Raw genomic sequence first — 17,954 nt, 5'->3', positions numbered from 1 at the left:
CTGTGATGCCTATCACATCATAATCATTCAAGAGGATTTGTGCTGTTAATTCATCTACTTTGTTGCAAATACTATGAGCATTTAGATAAAGTGCCTTAATGCTAACTTTCTTATCATTATTAGAGAGGTTGGAAATCCCAAGATGTCTTAAGCTATCCTTCCTTTTTGCTGTATTCCTAGTCTGCCTCGAGCTTAAATCTACCTGTACACATGCTGTCCTGTTGCTTATCTTTCCATTTAACTCCATACTCCCTGTCTCTTTCACTTTCCCTTCCCCCCGACTCAGAAGTTAAAGTTCTACTGACCACCCTATTTATCCTTTTCGCTGGAACACTGGTTCCAGATCGGTTCAGGTGGAGACCATCCCAACGGTACAGATCCCCCCGGTTCCAAAACTGATGCCAATGCCCCATGAAATGGAATCCCTCTTTCCCACACTAATCCCTTAGCCATGTGTTTACTTCCCTAACTTTCTTTTCCCTATGCCAATTGGCACGTGGCTCGGGCAGTGATCCGGAGATTATGACCCTTGAGGACCTGTACTTCAATTTCTTTCCTAGTGCTTGATAATCCCTGAACAGGTCCTCTACCCGAGCTTTGCCGATGTTGTTAGTCCCAACATGGACCACAACAACTGGATCCTCCCCCTCCCGCTCCAATACCCTTTCAACCCTGTCGGAGATGTCCCGCACCCTGGCACCGGGCAGGCAACACACCATGCGGGACTCCCGATCCGGCTTGCATAGGATACTATCTGTCCCCCTAATTATAGAATCCCCTATAACAACTACCTGTCTTTTTGCTCCCCCTTTTGAATGGCCTTCTGCACCACAGTGCAGTGGTCAGCTGGCTCATCCTGTCCACAGTCCTTTTCCTCAACCGTACAGGGAGCAAGAATCTCATACCTGTTGGTCAAGGTCGAGGGCTGAGGCTCCTGCACTCCTGCATTCTGAATCCCCCTGCCTGCCTCACTTACAGTCACACCTTGTCCCTGAACACTTTCGGAATTTGAGTTATTTAATCTACTGGGTGTGACTGCCTCCTGAAACAAAGTGTCCAGGTAACTCTCCCCCTCCTGGATGTGCCGCAGAGTTTGAAGCTCAGATTCTAGATCATTTACTCTGATCCGGAGTTCTTCCAGCAACCAGCACTTGCTGCAGATGTGGTCGCTGCCATTCACAATGGGATCAGCCAGTTCCCACTTCATACAGCTACAGCACATCACCTGTCCAGCCATTACTACTTATTTAGTTAGCTTTTACAACTTATGTATTAAATGCTTTCTAGTACTTCTCTGCTACACTCTTTTTTAATTAAGCAATTAAACTTTTAATCAATTACACAATACACAAGGATATGAATTGAAAAGCCTTACCTTAACAACACACGAGAGTCCTTCTCGGTTAGAGCTCCCGCTCTTTCTGCTGCTGGAACAGGAATGGAGGACTCCGACGGTCAAGGTAAGTATTTGCTAATCTTTAAAGCAGCGACTCACCCACCTGTAAGCCTCTGATTGACGCTCCCGCTCTTCCTGCTGCGAGTCTGTGGACTTTTAATTAGGTTAGAGGAGGAGGGAGGGAGGGAGGTCCTACTGTGTAGGACCTGGTGCTTCAAGGTAAGTGCTTAAATAACAGTCACTTACCTTCTCAACTGCCTGTCTGCTCTGACCTCACTTCCGCCCGGCTCCCGCTGCTCTCTGCTGAAAAATAACTACCAAGAATCTTTCCATTGACCCCGTATTCTGCCTTCCTATTACTCTTCCCAAAGTGAATCACCTCACATTTATCCGCATTGAACTCCATTTGCCCCTTTTCAGCCCACTTCTGCAGTTTATCCAAGTCTCCCTGCAACCTGCAACATTCTTCCACGCTGTCCACCACTCCACCGGCTTTAGTGTCATTTGCAAACTTACTAACCCATCCACCAATCCCTGCATCCAAGTCATTTATAAAAATGACAAACAGCAGTGGTCACAAAACAGATCCTTGAGGCACACCACTAGTGACCTGACTCCAGGCTGAATATTTTCCATTAACCACCACTCGCTGCCTTCTTATAGAAAGCCAGTTTCTAATCCAAACTGCTAAATCTCCCTCAATCCCATGCCTCCGTGTTTTCTCCAACAGCCTACCATGTGGAACCTTATCAAAGGCTTTACTGAAATCCACGTACACCACGTCAACTGCCCGACCCTCATCCACATGCTAGTTCAGCCACCTTAGGAAACACATCTCCCTTGGCATTTGAGCTGGCTTTTTTTTTGCTGAAATTATTAATGGGGTAATTTTCTCCGGAGAAGAAAACAGTCATTCAGGCAGAAGCAGCTTCCCAGCTGTAAATATAATCATTTCTGCCACTTGAGGTGTAAGGGCGGCACTTACGAATGTATCTTGCTTGTTCCCATAGTGATGGAAATCGCGTCTGGTGAATACGGTGAGCAGAACCCCAGGCTGGTGAAGGCGGTGCAGGATGGGAAGTGCGATACTGACTGTAGGCTGCGTGAAAACACTGACAAGGATCTCAACCCTTTCCTTTGGCATCAGCCATCCGTTGAGGTATGGTAAACCCTGAACGTGAGGCATTTCGTATCCCTGAATGGCCAAAAAGTTTTGTGGAGATGAACACAAATTTCATGCAGCCCAAACCATTTATGCCACAGGGGAACACGGTGTTGAATGGTTGGCGAGTTGACTCTGGGGTGGGACAAGATGTTGCCATTTCTGCACAGCAACAGAATCTTTTATTTCTCAGCCATTTTCAAGTCCTGTGCCACTGAGTTAAGTATTTACGACCAAAAGGGTTTCACCACATTTTTCACTCTATCCTTGACAGTTTTGGTCTCCTAAGTTCCCCCACCAATTGTATCAGTTGATTTTAAGTTATTCCTTGCCTTTGCTAATACCTCCATCGGTATCGTTTAACGATGATGCAAGGGAGGATGTAGGAACTACTGCGTGCTTTTCTTTCCCAGGCACGAACACTGGCCATACTAAGTTGGTAACTAAATTTCCATGTGAAGTAACTGTACCTGTGACATCCCCACTGCCGCATGAAAGTGGGGCCTATAGCTGCCAACGTACATGTGACTTAGCCTTGGAGGAGCCTGTTGCTACATGTTGAGCCCTCAATCTTGAATGAAGAGGCTGGGGCAGAGCTCAGGGACTAACAATTCCACTACGCCTGCTTAGGTATGCTTTGTGAAGGTATTTGACTGACTGCTATTTAGTTCTGTGTGGGAAGGAGTGATCACAATGAGACTTCACTTCAGCTCACACTAAGACACAGGCCCAAACAGAGAGATGACCAGCGGCTGGTCTTTATCTTCTTCTCCCATGGTTGGTTTGGTTATGAGGGGGGCATTTCAATGGTTGGGATGGTGTCACTTTTAGTTGACCAAGTCTGTGACCCTGTCACTAATTTAGGCCTCTCGGCACTGCTCCTGGTATTGAGCCAGCAGTAGTTGGGCCTATTGTTACCCTGAGAGAATTTAAGCAAGCCTAGTTGTTTGTGTCTCCAGGAGAGTAAGACCAAAAGTGGCTGGACCCTTCGTCAAAAGGCAGCCAGGACTCGATCACGGCAGTTGGAGCCAAGAAAGAATTGGGGCCGCACTGAAAGCATTCCCCTGTGTGCTCCCTGCTAAGCTCCCATTCCCTCTTCCCCCTGACCCTTACCACAGAAAGTGCCTCCTGCCATCACTTACCCCTGGCCTGGATCATTCCACAAGCCTGGGCCTCCTCAGTCGCCATTTCTCTGTTACTTCTGATTGACCACAGCTCCTGGCAGGCTCCTAGTCAGAGGTTCCGATCCTGTGAAAGACCCTGCAGCTGACCTATTATTTGCCCAATTAGCTTGTAGTTTTTGTGGGTCTTCCCCAAAGAAAGTAATAACTCTTTAGGCGGAGAAATCCCTGTGGCCTGCCTAAAATTCTTGCCTTGTGCAATGATGGAGAAATATCGTAATGTAGAGGAACCCATCCTCATATTGAGGCTGAGGCCTATTGAGGAGCAGAATAGAGATAATGTTTACACTATCATCAACTCCCTCATAGAAAGTGAGAGATTTGTTTATTGCTCAAAACCTGGCTTTTTGACCATGGGTTAGACTCGGGTGCAAACAACTATGCGCTAAGAATAGAAGCCAGTGACACATAATGTACCATTCTGAATCGGAAGGCCTGCATCTGTACCTGGAGGTGGTTTAGTGTGGAACTGAAAGGGAGGCCAACTTTGAGACATGTCATCCCTGTCTTGGTCCTTCTATAACACAAGATTAATACCAGAAATCGTGTGAAAGAATAATAATGAGACAGAGCTGAGTTTCTTCTTTCTGTTGTGCAGGACCCATCTCCCTCAGAAGGTTGTCACAGTTTCTCTGCCAGCTGCCTCACCCAGTTCTGCATTCTCTTCAAAAGGACTTTCCTGAGCATCATGAGAGACTCGGTAAGAACTGTGCTTTCACCAACTGGGTAAAAACACTACTCAAAGTTACTGGGTAGTAACTGTGCCTTCTGTTAACAAGAAACAATCCCACCCTCTAATATGCAGTAATAGATACTGATTAATACCAGCAGTCTTGTTTCCTCAAAAATCTTATTAATCAATGACAACATTCTCATTTACTCACATAGTTGGCCACTAAGTACCTTGGGTCTATTTCCCCATTCAGTTGGATCATGACTCATCTATATCTTAACCTCACTTTAGTGACCTTGCCTAATAAATCTGCATCACAGCATGATAACAATATAATATCTTCACGAATGTTCCATTTTCTTCGTCTGTTTTGCAGTTTACATCCTCTGCTCTGTTCAGTGTACCTGTTTGCCCTCCTTGCTCCACTCCACTGTTGGTTAGAAAATCTTAGGCTATTGCAGTCCCTCTCCCTCTCAGTTTGATTGCCTTGTTTCCCAATCTCAAACCTGCACTCAAACTCCAACCACCTGTTGACGGACAGAAGCAGAAAATACAACGAGAACATGATCAATAGGCATTCAAACAGTTATCCCAGCTTCAAACAAGGCAAAGCACTGGCGTTTGTATAAGTGCATGAGCTCCTGGAAAAATACAATGTCACTGTGTCCAGCCCAGAAGATATAATCTTGGCACATTGAGTAATTATCAAGGTGGCACAGATGACACATCCAGGTTATACAATAACCAAATATCTGTCTTACAAAATGGAGAACAAAAACAGAAGTTGCTGGAAAAGCTCAGCAGATCTGGCAGCACCAGTGAAGAGAAATCAGAGGTAACGTTTCGGGTATGGTGCCCCTTCCCCAGAAGAGGGTTCAGAAGGGATTTACTAGGTTGTTGCCAGGAATGGAAGGTTTGCGATACAAAGTAAATTGAAAAGTCTGGGACTATTCTGAGGAAGGGTCACCGAACCTGAAACGTTGACTCTGATTTTTCTTCACAGATGCTGACAGACCGGCTGAGCTTTTCCAGCAACTTGTGTTTCTTATCCTCATTTACAGCATCTGCAGCTCTTTCAGATTTTATATAAAATGATGACTGATTACAAAAGTGCTATACATGACAACAGCCTGATATTCTTAATGCATGACACGCATCCATCCACAAAGAGCACCCTGCAAAGTAAAGCTACACAACTGTGTTATGGCATTTTTATCTGGTCATGCTGTATGTTCACAAAGTGGTACTTAAATATAGAAAGACATTGTACTTGTATATATTAATCAGAACATGTTTCTTATTCTTCATATGCATAAAGAGGGATATATTGCCCAGGTATCAGAAAGACAGTGCACAGTTAAGGCAGCAGGGTAACGTCACTATATATGACACTTTAGCATAGGAGGTGTCCATCTTCCTTCCTGTGCATTCAGTTAATCAACGGGTAGCCAGCCTGATAGCTAGTTAACTATGCATGTCGTATAACAGTAATCCAATCAGTATATGACCTCAACTACATGTGTAAGACTGAGATTTCATCTTAGCGTGCAGCCATAATTATGAATAAATTTCCAGATATCTGACTCAATTAGAACCTGAGGCTTTGTGGTATATTTTATGTAGGCTAACAGAAAGAAGACTATAATCATGTCATTTGGGGTGGCTCGGTGGCTCAGTGGTTAGCACTGCAGCCTCACAGTGCCAGAGACCCGGGTTCGATTCCAGCCTCGGGTAACTGTCTGTGTGGAGTTTGCACATTCTCCCTGCATCTGCGTGGGTTTTCTCCGGGTGCTGCTGTTTCCTCCCACAGTCCAAAGATGTGCAGGCTAGGTGGATCGGCCATGCTAAAGTGCCTGTAGTGTTGAGGTGTGTGTGGCTTATAGGGGGATGGGTCTGGGTGGGATGCTCCAAGGGGCAGCGTGGACTTGTTGGGCCAAAGGGCCTGTTTCCACACTGTAGGGAATCTAATCTAATTTAAACATCAATGGCAGATGGCATATAATGAGAGAAAATTGAGGTCAACCACTTGGGATGTGGGAGGAAAAGATGTATGAAGTATTTCTTAATTGGTAAGAAGTTAGAAGATGTGGGTGTACGAAGAGACTTGGCTGTCTTTGTTAATAAGACTATCATGCAATTGCAGCAGGCAACGAGGAAGGCTTGATTGCAAAAAGATTTGTCTACAGGACTAATGAAGTTGTGTTTCACTTGTTTAGAACTTTGGTTAGACTGCATCTGGAGTGCAGTGTGCATTTTAGGTCCCCTTTTCTCAGGAAGGATATCACTGTCATAGAGACAGTACAACAAATGTTCATCAGACTTGTAGTATTATCCAATGAAGAGAGGTTTGGAAAGTTTGGTCTGTATTCTCTAGCATTTTGAAGAATGAGAGGTGATCTTGTTGAAACCTGCAAAATATTCAAAGAGTACAGACAGTAGAGATACAGGTTTAGATGCCTGTCCTGGTAGGGAAGCCTAGAATCCATGTGAATACTTTCTAATTGATTTGCTGAGAGATATTTGACACCTCTAAACCAGGTAGGGCTTAGAACCAGTGTACACTATTTCAAAACCGAGTAAGCCAGTTTGGACTGAGATAAGAAGAAATTGTTTCACTCAGAGGGTGTGAATCAACCCCAGACATTTGTGGAAGCTCAGTTATTGATTATGTTTGAAGCAGTGATTGGCAGGTTTCTAATCATCAAAGACTTAAAGAGATAGTGTTGGAAAAGTGCATTGAAGTAGGTGATCAGCCATGATCACATTGAGATTCGGGGCAAGCTAGATGGGCCGAATGACCTGCTCCTCTGTTACTAATTATTGTAAGGTGCACACACTGTACCAATTGATAGTATAAATAAGTTGAACATGGTTAGTTAGTTGGCATTTTGGAAGAACAATCTGGCCTTCATTGCACAGACCTTTGAGTATAGGATTTGAGACGTCGTGTTGAGGTTGTACAGGATGTTGGTGAGACGTCTTCTGGAGTGCTGCAGATCTGTTATATAATGGATGTTATTAAACTGGAGAGAGTTCAGAATGATTTACCAGACTGTTGCCAGGCATGGAAGGCCTGAGGTATGAAAGCAAACTGGAAAGACTAAGAAATAGTAGGAACTACAGATGCTGGAGAATCTGAGATAACAAGGTGTGGAGCTGGATGAACACAGCAGGCCAAGCAGCATCAGAGGAGCAGGAAGGCTGTCGTTTCGGGCCTTACCCTTCTTCAGAAAGGATGTAGGCCTGAAATGTCAGCCTTCCTGCTCCTGTGATACTGCTTGGCTTGCTATGCTCATCCAGCTCCACACCTTGTTACCTTGGAAAGAGTAAGACTTTTTTCAATGGACCGTAAGAGACTGAGGGGTGACCTTATTGAGGTTTATAAAATCATGAAGGACATAGACAAGGCCAATGGCAGATGTCTTTTACCCGAGATGGGGGAGTTCAAAACTAGGGGGCATATTTTTAAAGTGAGGGTCGAAAGACCTAAAGAGGACATGAGCTGCAATTCTTTTTTACAGAGTTGGTTTGTGTTTGGAATGAACTGCCAGAGAAAGTGATAGTAGCAGGCACAGTTACAATGTTTAAAAGACATTTGGATAAGTTTATAAATAGGAAAGGTTTGGAGGGATACGGCCAAACGCAGGCAGGTGGGACTAGTTTAGTTTGGGACTATAGTCAACATGGACTGGTTGAACTGAAGGGTCTGTTTCTGTGCTGTGTGACTCTATGACTCCATAACAGACAGCTATCACTTTCTCAGCCTTAGATTCTGAGTACGTGGGGCTTTTAATTTATAATACAGAAGGTGCTATGGCATAATGACTAACTTTGTAACTTGAACGACAGATTTGCAGATTTTGAATTTGGTGAGTAACACTTTATATGGCAACTATGAGATCTCCGTCTGATATTACCTCAGTGAGGAAGAAAATATCATGCTTGGAGAAGAGAGGAGAAGATGAATATGATATGTATTGTCATTAGCTAGGAACTGTTTCTATGGCGAGACATCTAAAGTGGTGATCTAAATTGCACCATTTCAACACAATGTCTTTCAATAATCTTATTCTCAAACTTGGGACTGAATCTTGTTCAGAGCTCATGAAACTGTATGAATTTTTTGATGGTCTGAACAACCTTGAATGCGACTTGTATCTTCAAAATGGGTCGATAGCACATTCTTTGTTTTCATCAGGTTCTGACTCACCTCCGCATCACCTCGCATATTGGGATTGGTTTGTTGATCGGTTTGCTGTATCTGGGCATTGGGAATGAGGCAAAGAAAGTGCTGAGCAATTCAGGATTTCTCTTCTTCTCCATGCTCTTCCTGATGTTTGCAGCACTTATGCCAACTGTCCTCACCTGTGAGTATCTTTTCTCTGGAACAATTATCAGTGCGGCTGAGTGAGAACTTCCGAGGCTGCCGCTACCTTTTTGTTAGATGCATTCACAGAATGTGGGCACTCCTGACATATTAGAGCCTGACCTCTTCTAACTGAGGGTCTTTACTGAGGCATTATATAGGGAGCTCATAGAGTCAACTATATTGCAGTGAGCCTGCAGTCAGAAGGATAGTCGATTTATTTCCTTAAAGAGATTAACAAAAATAATCTATTTTCTTACTGAAGTTTATAATTGCACATATCAGCCTTTATGTTTAAGTCCAGATTTATTCAATTAATTTAATTCCCTTGCTGCTGTGGACAGTTCTAAACTCATGGGTGACTTTTATTAGCAGGTATTAGGACCCTGATATCGGGACCACATGCAGGTCCTCACTCTGATGATGTCTGAGTAGTACCCACCTGTCTGGTTTTGTCACACACAACCAATTGCAAGGGAAACCAAGCGGAGGCTTGGGGACCGCTTTGCAGAACACCTCCGCTCAGTTCGCAACAAACAACTGCACCTCCCAGTCGCAAACCATTTCCACTCCCCCTCCCATTCTCTTGATGACATGTCCATCATGGGCCTCCTGCACTGCCACAATGATGCCACCCGAAGGTTGCAGGAACAGCAACTCATATTCCGCCTGGGAACCCTGCAGCCATATGGTATCAATGTGGACTTCACCAGTTTCAAAATCTCCCCTTCCCCCACTGCATCCCTAAACCAGCCCAGTTCATCCCCTCCCCCCACTGCACCACACAACCAGCCCAGCTCTTCCCCCCCACCCACTGCATCCCAAAACCAGTCCAACCTGTCTCTGCCTCCCTAACCGGTTCTTCCTCTCACCCATCCCTTCCTCCCACCCCAAGCCGCACCCCCAGCTACCTACTAACCTCATCCCACCTCCTTGACCTGTCCGTCTTCCCTGGACTGACCTATCCCCTCCCTACCTCCCCACCTACACCCTCTCCACCTATCTTCTTTACTCTCCATCTTCGGTCCGCCTCCCCCTCTCTCCCTATTTATTCCAGTTCCCTCCCCCCATCCCCCTCTCTGATGAAGGGTCTAGGCCCGAAACGTCAGCTTTTGTGCTCCTGAGATGCTGCTTGGCCTGCTGTGTTCATCCAGCCTCACATTTTATTATCTTGGAATCTCCAGCATCTGCAGTTCCCATTATCTCTCAATTGCAAGGTGGATCTGCTTTAAGCGTAGAACCACCTTCCTTCCAGTTTTCAGATGATCCATTGCCTCCAGCCTCTCCATTTCCACTCACATTTTTTTCAGATCCTCTTTCCTTCGTAAACACCGATGTAACGAACTCATTGGAACTTAGGCGTTGGGAGCAGGGATTAGGTGATTTGGCCCTCTGAGCCTGCTCTGCCATTTGTTAAGATCTCAAATCCACTTTCTGGTCTGCTTCCACTTCCGCAAATCCCTTAACTCCATTATCTATCAAAAATCTATCAAACTCAGCCTTGTATAAGACTCAGCCTCCACTCATTCCTGGGGAATCAAATTCCACAGACTAACAACCCTCGCAAAGAAATGATCTCTTCACCTCAAAAGGGAGATCTCTTACTCTAAAGCATTGTTCTAGTCTCTTCCACATGAGGAAAAGTCCTCCTAGTATCCATCCTAGAGTAACTTGTTAAGTCTTGTTCTGGATGCCTGTCATCCTCTCTGTCCCAACCAGACCCATTACTGACATAATGGGAACTGCAGATGCTGGAGAATCCAAGATAACAAAGTGTGGAGCTGGATGAACACAGCAGGCCAAGAGAAAAACCAGCCCAGTTTGTCCCCTCCCCGCACTGCATCACAAAACCAGCCCAGCTCGTCCCCGCCTCCCTAACCTGTTCTTCCTCTCACCTGTCCCCTCCTCCCACCTCAGGCCGCACCTCCATTTCCAACCTACCAACCTCATTCCGCCTCCTTGACCTGTCCGTCCTCCCCGGACTGACCTATCTCCTCCCCTCCTCCCCACCTATACTCTCCTCTCCACCTATCTTCTCCTCTATCTATCTTCGGTCCGCCTCCCCCTCTCCCCCTATTTATTTCAGAACCCTCTCCCCATCTCCCTCTCTGATGAAGGGTCTAGGCCCGAAACATCAGCTTTTGTGCTCCTGAGATGCTGCTTGGCCTGCTGTGTTCATCCAGCTCCACACTTTGTTATCTCAGACCCATTACTGTCTGCTTACAATTTACAAACAGTAGAAGATTTTTGGAATCTCTTTTCAGTGGTTGCCACTCTACTGTCATACTCTCTCTTTATCATTAGAACCGTACAGTGCAGATCAAGGCTATTTCATCCATGAAATCTGCACTAACCCACCAAAGACCATCCCACCCAGATTCACTACCCCCAAGCCTATCCCCATAACATACTTTAACATGCCTAATCCACCTAACCTACACACCACTGGATACAATAGGCAGTGGAGCATGGCCAGTTTACCTAACCTGCACATCTTTTGTCTGTGGGAGGAAACCAGAGCACCATGCAGAAACTCACACAGACACAGTGAGAACGTGAAAAATTGCACACACAGCCACCCATGGCTGGAATTGGAACCTGAGCCCTGGCACTGTAAAGCAGCGGTACAAACCACTGAGCAACCGTGCCACTCCACTTTGACAAGCTTACTTTCTTCTTCAACTCACACTGCTATATTTGACCATGATCTCAGTGAGGAATCACCTGACATGCATTGTCTACTTTCTCTTTGTATTGGGTTAGAAGTGAGACTCATTGATTTCCTGTTGCTTCTCCATGGGGATGTCTCCTTCCCAAGACCCCGCCTCCTGGAAAATTCTGTGGAGGTAGCAACATGTTTGCTAACTGCTTACTACATTCCTGTGTAGAATCCCTGGACGATCAGCCTTCTTAATTCAACTCCGTGGCAAAATCCAGCCCCATCGCACCATCTCTTCAGCTTAGGTCTTTCTACTGCCCTATCAAATTTGCCAGCCTTTCATCCCCTATACCTTTTGATTAGCTGTGAAGGAGACAGCAGTTTGAAAATGACTTTTAAAATGATTTCAATGTTTCTGAAAGAGGAGCTTGGACTGGGGATTAAATTATCTTCGACTGCATTTGCTCGATTCAGCTCTTGAACGCTGTAAAGCTGTATCTTGACAAGTCTGTTTTCAGCATCTGCTCTGGGGAGAGGGAACTGTTGAAGCTACTGGTGTAGTTCCTCACCAACTAACGACTTGTGAATGAAATCATAAAGGTGTGATCCTGCTGCTCATGTATCACTATGAAGTAAAAGAGGGAACTCCACCCACACCAATCAGCCCTGTCCCAGAGACTCAGGGGTTACAGGTGAAGGGTCAGTGGGCTGCAACTCGTTCCTGAACTAATATGTAGCTCTGGGATTGATCTGAGTATGTTGCTTTTCCATTTTTACAGTTCCGCTGGAGATGGGAGTTTTCCTTCGAGAACATCTAAACTACTGGTACAGCTTAAAAGCCTACTATTTGGCAAAGACAATGGCAGATGTTCCCTTCCAGGTGAGGCATTGGTAAAACTCATTGGTCTGCTGGCCTGAAGTCCAGTTAGTTACTACTGTATCCCCCTGTCTCCTCTCATGTCTACTTCTCGCATCCTTTCATAATTTTAAACACTCCTTTCTTATCAACCCTCTTCTAATGATGTTATTTATTCATTCATAGGATGTGGCATCGTTGGCTAGGCTTATGTTTGCTACCTATCCCATCAGCTTTTGAATGGTGACAGTGACCTGCCTGCTTCAGTTACAGCAGTCCTTGGGGTGTACAAACGCACAGAGCCATAGATTCATTGAAACCTGCTGCACAGAAAAAAGGCCTTTCCATATTATACTACAGTTGAGAAAAAAGACCCGGGTGCAGACAATGACAGGATATGGGACTCACACATATTATCAGAGGCCACAGAGGGAAAAATACTTGGTCAGTGCATCACATAGCTTCCAAAGCATGATTGTGATAAATAAGTGAGAACTTGGCCGACCTCTGCTCATAGGAATGAGCGCCTCACCTGAAGTGCCAGCTGTTTCTTAAAATAAACCGAACTGAACTATGCAGGAATTATTCAGCATGTTTATCACTCCTTGTTGAAAAATGTCCAGATTTCAGAGCAGACTTTACCTTTTCCTTCATTTGAACCCACTCCCCTCTCATTCTGGTCAGCCTAATTTAATGCAATGCTTTATCGTTAGATATCGGGGGCACCGATGTGTACTCATACTCTTTCAAGACTGAACAGGCCACATTTATCCTTATTGTTCTTCTAAATCAGTCCTGCTTCTTTTCACGCCCCTTACCTGGTTGATCTTAGCTGATTTAATGTCAGATCTCATGGCAAGGGAAGGGAAAATCGGGAATCGCTGAGTGGAAGAATTGGGTAGAGCTCTAAGGCATAAAAGCACGGGATAGAGGGGTTAACGCATACCGATGGAACTGTGTTGAGATTGATGGATTTGATCTGATTTTGTAGGTTATGTTTCCTGTGGCTTACTGCAGCATCGTATACTGGATGACATCACAACCCTGCGACGCCCTGCGCTTCGTTCTCTTTGCAGCTTTGGGGACCATGACATCATTGGTGGCGCAGTCTTTGGGTCTGCTGATTGGAGCAGCATCCACATCCCTCCAGGTCAGAGGTCCTAGACTGATCCTTTGCCATTGACAATTACTTATTGGGTGGTTGCTTTCGGCCGTTGGTCACTGGTGTTCCCACTTTGGGCCATTGATCACTGGTGTCTCCACTTTGGGCCATTGGTCACTGGTGTTCCCACTTTGGGGAGTTGGTTATTGGTGTCCCCACTTTGGGGAATTGGCTGCTGGTGTCTCCACTTTGGGCAATTGGTCACTGGGGTCCCCACTTTGGGGAATTGGTCACTGGGGTCCCCACTTTGGGCCGTTGGTCACTGGGGTCCCCACTTTGGGCCGTTGGTTACTGGTGTCCCCACTTTGGGCCATTGGTTACTGGGGTCCCCACTTTGATCCATTGGTTACTGGTGTCCCCACTTTGGGCCATTGGTTACTAGGGTCCCCACTTTGGGCCATTGGTCACGGGTGTCACTGCTTTGGGCCATTGGTCGCTAGTGTTCCCACTTTGGGCCATTGGCTGCTGGTGTCCCCACTTTGGGCCATTGGTCACTGGTGTCACTGCTTTGGGCCATTGGTCACTGGGGTCCCCACTTTGGGCCGTTGTTCGCTGGTGTCCCCACTTTGGGCCATTGGTCACTAGTGTCCCGACTTTGGGCCGTTGGTTATTGGTGTCACTGCTTTGGGCCATTGGCTGCTGGTGTCCCCACTTTGGGCCATTGGTTGCGAGTATCCCTGCTTTGGGCCACTGGCGCCTCCACCAACACTGCTTTGGGGACCAGGGGTGGCTGTCTGAGGTCAAGACAAGAAAGGAGAGAGGGAGGAAAATAAAAGAAAAAGAATGGGTGGAGCAGAGGAGCTGGAGCTGCCCTGACTGGTTCATTTTGATTTCAAAAGATTTTTTCTCTGTTTTTCTCTTTCTCCAATTCTCTCTATTTCTGCTTTTTGCTATATTTCTCTCTCTCTCTCTCACCATTCCTCTCTTTCACCACACCTTTGTTTTCCCCTCCACCTCTCTCTCTCTCTCTCTCTGTCTCTCTTTCTCCCTCTCTCTCCCTCTCTCTCTCTCCACTATGTGAAGGCAGTGATGTCGCGGTGACATCACTGGCTAGTTATCCAGAACTCCAAATTAATGTTCCAGGGACATAATGACTTCCACCATGCCAGACGGTGACATTTGAATTCAATATAAAAAAAAATCTGGAATTGAAAGCTAGGTTAATAAGGAGTATGTGACCTTTGTTGTAAAATCCCATCAGCTTTGCAAATGTCCTTTAGGGAAGGTGACCCCTTGTCTTTATCAGGTCTGGCCTATATGTGACTTCAGACTTCAGCAATGTGGTTGACTCTTAACTGCCCTCTGAAATAGTCTTAGCCAGCCATTCAGATCTGTGGCCATTAAAAACTGGCCCTTCCAGTGAAACAAAAAACCAAGAACAAATTTTCCACGTATCCATCAAAAGTTATGAATCTGGGTTCACAAGTCAGAACATTCCACATTTCAAAAGGTCACATTGTTGGAGGTTTATAAGGGAAAGCTAAATGTTGACCTCAAGTGTGAATAGCTTCCAATGTTTACAGTGTGGAAAAGCAAAACACTGCAGGTGCTGGAATTCTGAAAGCTCAGTTGGGAAGTCAGGAGGTTTGTAAATGATTAGTACAGTGAGATATTATGATCTGTGATGTACTCTGTGAAAGAATGATGGAAGTAGCTTCAATTTGCAAAAGAGAATTGGATTTTTACTTACAAAGATAAAATATACTGGGCTGTGTGGTAAGTGCGTGGTTAGTTGGCTAACTCCTGTGAAGTGCACAGTGGGCTGAATGGCCTCATTCTGTATCCTTTTATAATAGATGGCATTCCTTTCCTCTTCATCTCCATCACTTTTCCACCATTCACCAAAAAAACTCCTTGTTAACCCCCTTTGTGCATGGCAAATACTGCCCCAAATTTAGCAATCCGTTGGTCTCATCGACTCTTTTCCTTCTGTCTACAGGTGGCAACATTTGTAGGTCCAGTTACTGCCATTCCAGTGCTGCTCTTTTCTGGATTTTTTGTCAGTTTCGACACTATTCCCAAGTATCTCCAGTGGATGTCGTACATATCTTATGTCAGGTAAGCCGAACATATTGGGGGTTATTGTAAAAATGAAAAAATGTCACCATTAACACCCAAAACTAACTGCTGTAGGTGGAGATAATGGGAACTGCAGATGCTGGAGAATTCCAAGATAATAAAATGTGAGGCTGGATGAACACAGCAGGCCAAGCAGCATCTCAGGAGCACAAAAGCTGATGTTTCGGGCCTAGACCCTTCATCAGAGCTCTCTGATGAAGGGTCTAGGCCCGAAACGTCAGCTTTTGTGCTCCTGAGATGCTGCTTGGCCTGCTGTGTTCATCCAGCCTCACATTTTATTATGCTGTAGGTGGAGTTGGTTTATTTAAGAACCTTGTATAAACGTTGGGACGATTGAATTTGCTTGTGTCAAACAATAAGATTGTCTCTGGTGGAGGGGCCTAGTCAGTAATACATAAATGTTAATGATGAGGCTGTAAAGTGGGCACCAGTGTTCAGATTGCTGAAAGCCTGAGGGTGACATTGTCTGGAAGTATTTGTTGGCGACGGAATGTTGCTTATAGGTACAGGTAGAGTTTTAAATGATCAGTGGTGGCACAGGGCCAAGGGCTTCCCACATTGGTTGACAGTGACAGTCTAGGGTTGAACAAGAGACATGCAAAGGTATGCAGGTTGTCATTCAGTTTCTCTCCATTCCCTTTGTGATCAAGTGATTTTGATTGACTACTCAGGGACTCAGTAGCAATTGATAGGATCCATATGTGCTGTATAAGGGTCAGCCTGGCTAAGTCATATCAACTCACCTCTGAATCAGAACGTTATGAACTCAGTCCCATTCCACAGACATGAGCATGTATTCTAAGCTGACGCTCCCAATCTGACTGAGTTGCAATGTTAGCAGGAGGAGGAGATATCTGCCCTCAGGTGAAGGTAAAAGACCCCTTGGCACGATTTCGAAGAGCAGGGGAGTCCTCCCTAAAGTGTGTAAACATCTCTAGAAGAGTTCACTTCTCAATCTGGAAACAGTGAGGGAGCTGGCAGCAAGTGGGAGAGGGGTGCATTTTTTCAAATGGAAATTGAAAGACCCCTAGTGTCGACACTTTCTGGTGTTGTCCTCATTAGACCTTCATTGTTCTTAACAACTCATAATCTGTCTTTTGAACAACTGGCAGATGGCTGATTTGTGTTGTCTTTGCTTTCTGCAGCATTTCAACATCTTATGATATCTATCCCTCACTAAACATCAATAAAACAGATTACCCAATGACTATCTCACATTGCTGTTTGTGGGAACATTCAATGCACAAATTAGCTGCCACATTTCCTACATAACAACACTGACTACCCTTTGAAATGTATTTCATTGACTGTAAAGTGAATTGGGGTATCTGAGGTTGAGGAGGGTGCTGAGTAAGTCAAAGACTTCAAAATCTGTAGAAGGAGAGGACTTGATGGGCAGAATGACCATTTCCCATCCCTGTTGCATTTGTGAAATTCTTGCATTGCCATTTTTCACCCAAAAACTAACCAGACCTCTGCCCTCCTTTAGATATGGATTTGAAGGCGTCATCCTGTCTATCTATGGTCTTGATCGTGAAGATCTCCATTGTGAGAAAGATGAGACGTGCCACTTCCAGAAGTCGCAGGCCATTTTGAAAGAGCTCGATGTCGAACATGGCAAACTCTACATGGACTTCATCGTCCTGGGGATCTTCTTTGTCACCTTGCGCCTCATAGCCTACTTTGTCCTGAGGTATAAGATCCGGGCTGAGAGGTAGATCAGGTGGATACCTCTGAACACCAGTGTTGACACTTGCGCCTCAGGGAATTTCCGCCATAGACATAAAGTGTCTAAAACCCCTCCGGTATTGAGCTCTAGGCAGATACCAGCTTTGGCTCTGATTATCTGGTCATTTCTACAGTCACGTAATGAAAACAAAAATGTTGACTAAAGCCCTATTTTGAAGCATCTGAATTTTGACATGGTGCCAAATGTTCTCACCACATGTGATATGCTCTGACAATTGATTCCTGAAGCGCATCAGGGCAACTGAAGCTACATAGCAGAATCCAAGCATATCACAGTACATTTCTGGCTCTCAAGAGCAAAGTTGTCTTTCCTTTACTGTCCTGTCAGGGGGAAAGCTGGGGTTAGGGCTGGTTTAGGGATAAAGCTGCTGGTCAGCTTTGCTTCAGGACTGTGGGTTGGGAGAGGGGAATGTTGTCGAGCATGGGTGGAAAAGACAGAAAATGCTCTGTTTGTAAGTCACGCAGTGCTCTCAACCATGAGTTGGGTCTCATAACTTTCTGGTGCATTCAGACATCCGACATCTTGAACTTGTCCAAGCCAATGTAGAAAGAGCAGAGATCCAACTCATGCCCTGAGAGAGAGTCCCTGAGTTGTCAGTCCTCTGTACAAATCTCACAATTGGCAGAGAGAGGGTTTGAAATCTGTAGAATATTAATTTGGGCTGCCAATC

At 45.3% G+C, this 17,954-nt stretch overlaps 1 protein-coding gene across 1 annotated transcript in view; it reads left to right on the top strand.

The window, feature by feature from the left end:
• LOC125456759 (ATP-binding cassette sub-family G member 1-like) overlaps window positions 1–17,261 on the top strand; it is a 77,849-nt gene extending 60,588 nt beyond the window's left edge. Inside the window, exons 9-15 of the mRNA XM_059650144.1 lie at window positions 2,407–2,555; window positions 4,338–4,439; window positions 8,611–8,779; window positions 12,217–12,317; window positions 13,285–13,443; window positions 15,395–15,513; window positions 17,024–17,261. Coding sequence (XP_059506127.1) covers window positions 2,407–2,555; window positions 4,338–4,439; window positions 8,611–8,779; window positions 12,217–12,317; window positions 13,285–13,443; window positions 15,395–15,513; window positions 17,024–17,252 — 1,028 coding nt within the window. The 3' untranslated portion in view covers window positions 17,253–17,261. The remainder of the gene's footprint in view (window positions 1–2,406; window positions 2,556–4,337; window positions 4,440–8,610; window positions 8,780–12,216; window positions 12,318–13,284; window positions 13,444–15,394; window positions 15,514–17,023) is intronic.
• Window positions 17,262–17,954: the final 693 nt, after the last annotated feature.

Source organism: Stegostoma tigrinum, chromosome 12, assembly GCF_030684315.1.
Source record: "Stegostoma tigrinum isolate sSteTig4 chromosome 12, sSteTig4.hap1, whole genome shotgun sequence".
Taxonomy (NCBI): Eukaryota; Metazoa; Chordata; class Chondrichthyes; order Orectolobiformes; family Stegostomatidae; genus Stegostoma; species Stegostoma tigrinum.
This window is presented reverse-complemented; position numbering and strand designations above follow the sequence as displayed.